Raw genomic sequence first — 10,333 nt, forward strand, 5'->3', positions numbered from 1 at the left:
TATACTAAATAAAAAGTTAGGACTCTATATATAATGAATTATATTTTATAAATGTTGTATTAATTAATTCTTATTGTTCAAATCCGTTAATAATATAATTTGATATTAATCCTAAATTATCAAAAATACAACATTCATATATTTTTAGTTGATTATACATTTAATTTTAATAAATCTGTTAGATATTTAATTTCGTGTACATTAATTAGTTATATATTTAATTTTAATAAATCTGTTGGTGATAATTTTTCATGTGAAATAGGTTTTAGATCTTCTTCAACTCTTGCTGCTAGCTACTTTACTTTGAAAAAAGAAGAGAAATTATCATTTGAAAGAGGTAATTATAATTTTCTTATATTTTCTTTTAAATACTATTTAAGTTTTTAATATCTAATTTGCATATAAAAGAATAAATTTCTTGCCTTTAGAATATATATAGATTTTTAATGAATAAATTTTTTAAAATCCTTATTTGTAATCCCTCTTAGTCATGTCAATCGATAAGTCATGGATTGGAAAACCACGAACCACGCATGAGTATAAAGATGGTTTAAACAAGTTTTTGGATTTTGCTTTTGAGCATCGATCTCTCGCGGGTCGTCAGATTAAATGCCCTTGTCCGGTGTGTGGTTTTGGCAAGTGGCAAACAAGAGAGAAAGTTTTTGAACATTTAATAGTCAAGCCATTTCCAGAAAACTACAAAGTTTGGTATTGGCATGGTGAAGAAGTAGTTGGAGTTGGGTCACAAGTTCATCAAACTAGTCACATTGTACAAGATGATTCGACATCTCAGCATCCAATGGTAACAATGCTCAATGACGCGTTTGGAGTTGCTGGACCTGACTTGAATGAAGATGGAGATGGAGATGAAGACAACATAGAAGATGGAGACGGAGACAATGTAGAAAATGAAGAGCACAATGGAGAAAATGTAGAATTTTACAAGTTGTTAGAAGATGGCAATGAACAATTGTATGAAAGGTGCACAAAGTATTCAAAATTGTCTTTCTTAATTAGTCTGTATCACATAAAGTGCTTATATAGAATAAGCGACAAAGCCATGACCGAAATTCTCAAGTTATTAAAAGATGCCTTTGGAAATGCAGAGATTTCAAATATATTCTATGAGGCCAAGAAAACCATAAATAAACTAGGGCTTAATTATACCAAGATACCTGCTTACCCTAATGATTGCATATTATATTGGGGGAGGAGGAAGATTTGCAAGAATGCAAAAGATGCAAGACATCTAAATGGAGCGATGCTAAAAAGAAGAAACCAGCAAAGATCTTGCGATACTTTCCACTAAAACCGAGACTTCAACGATTATTCATGTGTTCTAAGACTGCTCAATCAATGCAATGGCATGCTTTGGCAGAAAAGAAAGATTCGAAGATAAGGCATCCGCGGGATTCTGAAGCTTGGAAGACATTTGATTTACTTCATGATAGGTTTGCCGAAGATCCTCGAAATGTACGTCTTGGTCTTGCAGCTGATGGATTCAACCCCTTTGGAGCTATGCGTACAAACTATAGCGTTTGGCCAGTGGTGCTTATTCCATACAATCGGCCTCCATGGGAGTGCATGAAGCCAACATCACTTATCTTGTCAATATATCCTGGTAAAAACGGCAGTTAAAAAATGCCATTTTAATCGAAAAGGATGCCATTAAACCCTGGTAAAAACGGCGGTTATAAACGCCATTTTAAACGAAAAGGATGCCATTAAATACAGGTAAAAACGGCGGTTATAAACCACCATTTTAACCGCCAAAAACCGCCGTATTATCCATTGGTTATTACGGCGGTTTTTGAAAACCGCCGTAATAACCAGAATGGCGCCCAGAATTCTGGCGTTTCTTGGGGGTGCCATTTTCGGTAATAATGGCGGTTGTAACCGCCGTAATTACCTTAAAAAACCGTCATTTTAACCCTTTTTTTTGTAGTGTAGAGATTCAGTTTACAACTCATGACATTTTACACTTCTTATTGTATCTTCTATGGCATGAGTATCTAAACCTCATAGGTGGGGGTGAAGAGCTCGGCTGTGTTTCAATGGATTAATGCAATTACTACTGTTTTCTATTCAATCATGCTTGATTCTATTCTAAGATACTCACTCATACTTCAATATAGAGAATCTGATGATCTATGACACTCATCATTATTCTCAACATTATGAACGCGTGCCTGACAACCACTCCCGTTCTATCTGAGCTCAACGTAGTCATTGGGCAACAGCTTGAGTGCGTATCTCTTGGGTCTCTGATTCACGGACCGAGTCCGTGAGATCAGAACCTTCATGGTAGAGGCTAGAACTAATTGGCAGAATTCCTAGGATCCGGAAAATATAAACCTTGTCTGTGGTATTCCGAGTAGGATCTGGGAGGGGATGACTATGATGAACTTCAAACTCGCGAATGTTGGGCGCAGTGACAGTGTGCAAAAGGATAGAGAGATGCTATTCCGACGCTAGTGAGAACTGACATATGATTAGCCGTGCGGTAGCTGTACCTGGTATTTTTCATCCAAGACGAGACATCCGACAGTTGATTAGCCGTGCAAAAATCGTACCTGATATTTTTCATCCGAGAGGATCATACAGCCTGCCATTGAAGGAAGCCATGCGTGTTTGGAGAAGAAGACAGTAGAAAAGCAGAGATTCAGGTGACAGAACATCTCTGGAACCTCAACCTGTTCCTCATTACTAAATCACAAGTACCATTTATTTCATGTTATTTACTTTTCATAAACAAAATCAATTTAATCATTAATCTCCTGACTAAGATTTACAAGATAACCATAGCTTGATTCAAGCTGACAATCTCCGTGGGATCGACCCTTACTCATGTAAGGTATTACTTGGACGACCCAGTGCACTTGCTGGTTAGTTGTGCGGAGTTGTGAAAAGTGTGATCACAATTTTGTGCACCAAGTTTTTGGCACTGTTGTCGGGGATTATTCGAGTTTGGACAACTGACGGTTTATTTTGTTGCTTAGATTAGGAAAAATTTATCTTTTTAGTTTAGAGTCACTAAAATTGAGTCTTCTATTATTGTTTTTGGTTAAAATCTCAAAATCCAGTAAAGAATGCTCAAAACTGAGACTAAATTAAAAAGCTTAGTAAAGTCCAGCTAAAGACAGTAAAGAAGCGCTTGCTGGGAGGCAACCCAGCCATTATAAAAAAAATTAGATGTTTATAACAATTATATAAGTCCATTTAATTTTTTTGTTCGTGTTTATTAATGCTTTTCAGTGAACAAGTCAAGGATATGAAGGTTCAGAACATAAAGCAGAGGAATCACAGAAAAAAAGGCTCACAGGCATTAAAACACCAGTAAAGAGAAAATTTGGGCGTTAAACGCTAGAATGGCTACCATTCTGGGTATTTAATGCCAGTAAAGGTATTGGTGCACGAATTGTGAATCACACTTTTCACAACTAGTACCACTAACAAGTGCACTGGGTCGTCCAAGTAATACCTTACGTGAGTAAGGGTCGAATCCCACGGAGATTGTTGGTTTGAAGCAAGCTATGGTTATCTTATTATTCTTAGTCAGGATGCCAACAACAGTGTTTTTCAACTTCAATTGTAAAGAGTCAAAGGGCATAAATATAAATACTTATTGTGCAATGATGGAGAATATGTTGGGGTTTTGGAGATGCTTTGTCTTCTTTATTTCAGTTTTTCTCTTGTACTCCTCTTCACACACGCAAGGCTCCTTCCATGGCAAGCTGTATGTAAGGTGTCACCGTTGTCAATGGCTACTTCCCGTCATCTCAGTGAAAATGGTCCAAATGCTCTGTCACTGCACGGCTAATCATCTGTTGGTTCTCGATCATGTCGGAATAGAATCCCTTGATTCTTTTGCGTCTGTCACTACGCCCAACAATCGCGAATTTGAAGCTCGTCACAGCCATTCAATCCTGGATAGATAGTGCAGAAATCCACTTCTGGGGCCCACTTGGTGTGTGATGGGGCTGAGACTTAAGCTTCTCACGTGCCTGGGCTATTTTGGGCGTTCAACGCCAGGTTGTAACCTGTTTCTGGCGTTGAACTCCAACTTGTAACTTGTTTCTGGCGCTGGACGCCAGACTGCAACATGGAACTGGCGTTGAACGCCAGTTTACATCATCTATCCTTGAGCAAAGTATGGACTATAATATATTGCTGGAAAGCCCTGGATGTCTACTTTCCAACGCAATTGAGAGAGCACCATTTGAAGTTTGGTAGCTCCAGAAAATCTACTTTAAGTGCAGGAAGGTCAGAATCCAACAGCATCAGCAGTCCTTTTTCAGCCTGAATCAGATTTTTGCTCAGCTCCCTCAATTTCAGCCAGAAAATACCTGAAATCACAGAAAAATACACAAACTCATAGTAAAGTCCAGAAATGTGATTTTTAATTAAAAACTAATAAAAATATACTAAAAACCAACTAAATCATACTAAAAACTAAGTAAAAACAATGCCAAAAAGCGTATAAATTATCCGCTCATCAGGTATCATTTTGGGCGTTCAGAAAAACACCCAGTAAAGAAGGATTTCTGGCGTTTAACGCCCAAAATGGCCACCAGATGGGCGTTAAACGCCAGAATGGCTATCATTCTGGGCGTTTAACGCCAGAACAGCAGAGGGGGAGGTAATTTCGTTTCCAATTCAAATTTTTTCAAATTTTCATGTTTTAATTCATAATTTTCTGCATAAAAATGTTACAAATATTCATCTTTCAATTTCCAATCCCAAAAATTCATAATCTTATAAATTCTTCTCAATTCTTTTTCAAAAGTCATTCATATCTTTTATCAATCATATCTTTCAAATCATATCTTTTTCAATCATATCTCCAGTTTCTTTTCAAATCTTTTTAACTCATTCATATTATCTTTTATTTCTTAGATGCATAAACAAAAATTCAGATCTAACTTCCTTATATCTTTTTCATATCTCCTAAATTTTGAAAACAATCTTCTCTTTTTCATATCATGTTTATCTTTTATCAATCATATCTTTCAAATCATATCTTTTTCTAAAATTTCGAACCCATTCCCTCCCTCCCCTTTATTTATACATTCGGCCATCCCCTTTCCTCCATCATTCGAATCCTTCTCTCCATCTATTCATCTTCTTTCTTTTTATTTTGCTTGAGGGTAGGCAAATCACTAAGTTTGGTGTGATTTCCGTGATCCCTGAGTTAAAACAAACTAATCTCATGGCACCCAAAGGAAGATAAACCGCTTCAAGAGAGAAGAAAGAAAGCAATCCAAAACCACGTTGGATGCATGAGAACTTCTGCACCAAAGAATATGCAGACCATTATTTCAAAATTGTGTACAGAAGATCAGTGATCCCGAAAGTTAGGTTCAATCTGAAAGAAGATGAATACCCGGAGATCCAAGAGCAAATTCAAAACAGGGGCTGGGAAGTCCTGGCTAATCCTGAGATACATGTTGGAAGAAATATGGTCCAAGAATTTTATGTAAATCTGTTGATGACAGAAAAGCAAAGATTAGAGGGAACTGCTTTCTACTCCTTTTGGACTATGGTCAGAGGGAAGATTATTTACTTCTATTTTGACAAAGTGAGAGAAGTTCTCAAACTTCCTCAACTACAAGATGATCCAGAGTCCTTTAATAGGAGAATGGCCAAGGATAAAAGGCTAGCTCAAGTTCTAGAGGACATATGCCTCCCTGGAACCAAGTGGATTACTAATTCAAAAGGTGTCCCAAACCAACTAAAGAGAGGTTATCTCAAACTAGTTGCTAGAGTTTGGCTGGATTTCATTGGGCGTTCTATACTCCCAACCAGCAACCGATCTGAAGTCACTGTCAAGAGGGAAGTGATGATTCACTGTATTATGCTGGGGAAGGAGGTAGAGATTCATCAGCTGATCCCTGTTGAAATTTACATGTTTGCAAACAAGGAATCCACTGAGGCCAAATTGGCCTACCCAAGCTTGATTAGTCTGTTATGCAAAGAGACGGGGGTACAGATGGGTGTGGATGAATATATCACAGTTGAACGCCCAATCACCAAAAAAGTGATGGATGGACCTCAAATTCAAGATAACCTCATCAAGAGGGGAGGGGGAGGCGCATGAGCTCCTCCCAGAAATTCCTCAATTTGACTATTGGGCCCACTTAGAAGTATCTGTCACCAAGATGCAAGAAGCTGTGAATCAACTCAAAGAAGAGCAGCAGAATCAAAACAGCATGCTTTGCAAAATACTTATAGAACAAGAGAAACAAGGGCGTAAAATACAGGAGCTAAAACGTCAGAAGCTGTCCCTTGAAGAGTTGGACGTCCCACAGATTGAAGGAGCACCTACCCCTCAAAATCAAGGTTGTTGAGTCCTTACTCTGTGATAACTTTTATTATTAGAAACCTATTTTAAGAGTTATATAAGCATTAGTATTAGAGTCATTTATTTTTATGTCTTTAATTTCCTTTCTTTTAATATTATTTGTCTGCTTTTATGTTTATTTTATGTCTTATTTTTATTCCATGATCAATAAAGTTTAGAGTCTATGTCTTAAAGCTATGAATGATTCCATGAATTCCTCACCTTTCTTAAATAAAAATTGTTTTTAACTGCAAAAGAACAAGAAGTGCATAATTTCGAATTCTATCTTGAAAATGGTTTAATTATTTTGATGTGGTGGCAATACTTTTTGTTTTATGAATGAATGCTTGAACAGTGCATATTTTTTATAGTGGAGTTTATGAATGTTAAAATTGTTGGCTCTTAAAAGAATAATGAAAAAGGAGAAATGTCATTGATAATCTAAAAAAATCATAAAATTGATTCTTGAAGCAAGAAAAAGTAGTAAAAAAAACAAAGCTTGCGAAAAAAAGAGTGAAAAAAAGGCAAAAAAAATGAAAATAAAAAAAAGGGAAAAAGCAAGCAGAAAAAGCCAATAACCCTTTAAACTAAAAGGCAAAGAAAAAAAAAAGAGATCCAAAACTTTGAGTATTAATGGATAGGAGGGCCCAAAGGAATAGAATCCTGGCCTAAGTGGCTAAACCAAGCTGTCCCTAACCATGTGCTTGTGGCGTGAAGGTGTCAAGTGAAAAGCTTGAGACTAAGCGGTTAAAGTCGTGGTCCAAATCAAAAAGAGTGTGCTTAAGAGCTCTGGACACCTCTAACTAGGGGACTCTAGCAAAGCTGAGTCACAATCTGAAAAGGTTCACCTAGTTATGTGTCTGTGGCATTTATGTATCTGGTGGTAATACTGGAAATAAAATGCTTAGGGTCACGGCCAAGACTCATAAAGTAGCTGTGTTCAAGAATCAACATACTGAACTAGGAAAATCAATAACACTATCTGAGTTTTGAGTTCCTATGGATGCCAATCATTCTGAACTTCAAAGGATAAAGTGAGATGCCAAAATTGTTCAGAAGCAAAAAGTTACTACTCCCGCTCATCTAATTGAAACTAATTTTCATTGATAAGTTTGGAATTTATTTTCTCTTCTTTTTATCTTATTTTATTTTAGTTGCTTGAGGACAAGCAACAATTTAAGTTTGGTGTTGTGATGAGCGGATAATTTATACCCTTTTTGGCATTGTTTTTACATAGTTTTTAATATATTTTAGTTACTTTTTATTATATTTTTATTAGTTTGTATTCAAAAATCACATTTCTAGACTTTACTATGAGTTTGTGTATTTTTCTGTGATTTCAGGTATTTTCTGGCTGAAATTGAGGGACCTGAGCAAAAATCTGATTCAGAGGCTGAAAAAGGACTACAGATGTTGTTGGATTCTGACCCTCCAGCACTCGAAGTGGATTTTCTAAAGTTACACAAGCCCAATTGGCACGCTCTCAATTGCGTTGGAAAGTAGACATCTTGGGATTTCTAGCAATATATAATAGTCCATACTTTGCCCGAGATTTAATGGCTCAAACTGGCGTTGAAAGCCAACCAAAAACTCTCTGGCGTAAAATGCCAGAACTGGCATAATTCTTGGCGTTAAACGCCCATTTGGCACCCAGGGTGGCGTTTAACTCCAACTTGAGGCATATGCACGTGAAATCTTGAGAGCTCAGCCCAAAAACTCCCCAAGTGGATCTCGAAAGTGGATTTCTGCACTGTCTGCACTTAGTTACTCATTTTCTGTAAACCTAAGTTACTAGTTTAGTATAAAAACTACTTTTAGAGATTCAGTTTACAACTCATGACATTTTACACTTCTTATTGTATCTTCTACGGCATGAGTCTCTAAACCTCATAGGTGGGGGTGAGGAGCTATGCTGTGTTTCAATAGATTAATACAATTACTACTGTTTTCTATTCAATTACGCTTGATTCTATTCTAGAAACTCACTCGTACTTCAATATAGAGAATCTGATGATCCGTGACACTCATCATTATTCTCAACACTATGAACGCGTGCCTGACAACCACTCCCATTTTATCTGAGCTCAACGTAGTCATTGGGCGACAGCTTGAGTGCGTATCTCTTGGGGATCTGATTCATGGATCGAGTCCGTGAGATCAGAACCTTCGTGGTAGAGGCTAGAACCAATTGGTAGCATTCTTGGGATCCGGAAAGTCTAAACCTTGTCTGTGGTATTCCGAGTAGGATCGGAGAGGGGATGACTGTGACGAGCTTCAAACTCGCGAATGTTGGGCGCAGTGACAGTGTGCAAAAGGATAGAGAGATCCTATTTCGACGCTAGTGAGAACCGACAGATGATTAGCCGTGCGGTAGCTGTACCTGGTATTTTTTTTCCGAGACGAGACATCCGACAGTTGATTAGCTGTGCAGAAATCGTACCTGGTATTTTTCATCCGAGAGGATCATACAGCCTGCCATTGAAGGAAGCCATGCGTGTTTGGAGAAGAAGACAGTAGGAAAGCAGAGATTCAGGTGACAGAGCATCTCCGGAACCTCAACCTGTTCCTCATTACTGAATCACAAGTACCATTTATTTCATGTTATTTACTTTTCATAAACAAAATCAATTTAATCATTAATCTCCTGACTAAGATTTACAAGATAACCATAGCTTGTTTCAAGCTGACAATATCCGTGGGATCGACCCTTACTCACGTAAGGTATTACTTGGACGACCCAGTGCACTTGTTGGTTAGTTGTGCGAAGTTGTGAAAAGTATGATCACAATTTCGTGCACCAATGCCTTTGGCACTCTGGCATAAAAAGAAATGGTTTTAAGGGTTTCTTTTGCTTTTTGATATCACCTCAGTTGGTAAAATTTATTTCAAAAGTGATTACATGTTTTGTATTTATTGCATAAATAGGATTTTTAAATTTCTAATTGTTTACCATAGATTACTACCCTCGTTCATATAGGCCGGTCTAGTAAAAAGTTTAAATCTATTAAAATATTATTTTAAAATAGCACGCATAAAAATGAATTATCTAATCAAAACTATACAAGTTATATCGTTTTAAATTTTAGATAACGAATATTAAAATTAATTATTCGTAATAAATTAAACTCTTTCACATAAAAATAATAACTAAAAATCTTATTATTTAATTTTTTCATCTACGGAGATCCTAGTCTTCTTAGTCGATTGGGACTTTTGTCCTCTACGATCTTTTTGTGTATTTATTTGTTTACATAATAAATATCTACTTTTTTAATAGTATTAAATTATATTTAGAAAATCATATACAAAATTAACTTTTTAGAAAATCACCTTAAAATTTTTGCATTGTTTTTTTTTGTTTAAATCCAACATCGTTGATGAACAAATTTTTTTTCAGCATTCATCTTTTGAAGAAAAACAAAAATTTTTGCAAGAACAACACCAAAGACCTGATTGACTGCCCATTTTAAACGAAACGAACATTTAAAAATTTGCCCAACACACCATGCATATTTATGTTTGTTTCCCAAAATTAGTGACAAATTTAAAATTACATATTTACTAGTTTGAACAAATCAAAAGTCATAATTAACACGTGAATCTGACACACTGATACACGTGTCACGCACTCTGCCTGTCAACATCACATAAAGTATGAGACGTCCTACATGCCTCATTTGGATGCGCGCATGTTAAAACTTATCATCTCTCTTTCTCTCGTTGAATATACAATGGCTTTCATTTCCATTTTCACGGTAAGTTTTAAAAAGTGACAGTTTAAAAGAGGCTTTCCTGGCGCCTCTAGCACTCTATGTAAAAAGAAACGATTTTAAGGGTTGTTTTTTACTTTTCGGTATCACCTCGATTGGTAAGATTTATTTCAAAAGTGACTACATGCTCTGTATTTATTGCAAAAATAGGTTTTCTACATTTTTAATTGTTTACCATGGATTGGTGCCCTCATTCATATAGGTCGGCCCAATGAAAAGTCCA

At 36.4% G+C, this 10,333-nt stretch overlaps 1 protein-coding gene across 1 annotated transcript; it reads left to right on the plus strand.

Annotated features, from left to right (window-relative positions):
- On the plus strand, window positions 267–2,143 carry LOC107615536. Its single transcript, XM_016317591.2, has 2 exons — window positions 267–337; window positions 489–2,143. Exon 2 carries the CDS (start codon window positions 491–493, stop codon window positions 1,307–1,309), a length of 819 nt encoding a protein of 272 aa, XP_016173077.1. The 5' UTR covers window positions 267–337; window positions 489–490; the 3' UTR covers window positions 1,310–2,143.

Source organism: Arachis ipaensis, chromosome B09, assembly GCF_000816755.2.
Source record: "Arachis ipaensis cultivar K30076 chromosome B09, Araip1.1, whole genome shotgun sequence".
Taxonomy (NCBI): domain Eukaryota; kingdom Viridiplantae; phylum Streptophyta; class Magnoliopsida; order Fabales; family Fabaceae; genus Arachis; species Arachis ipaensis.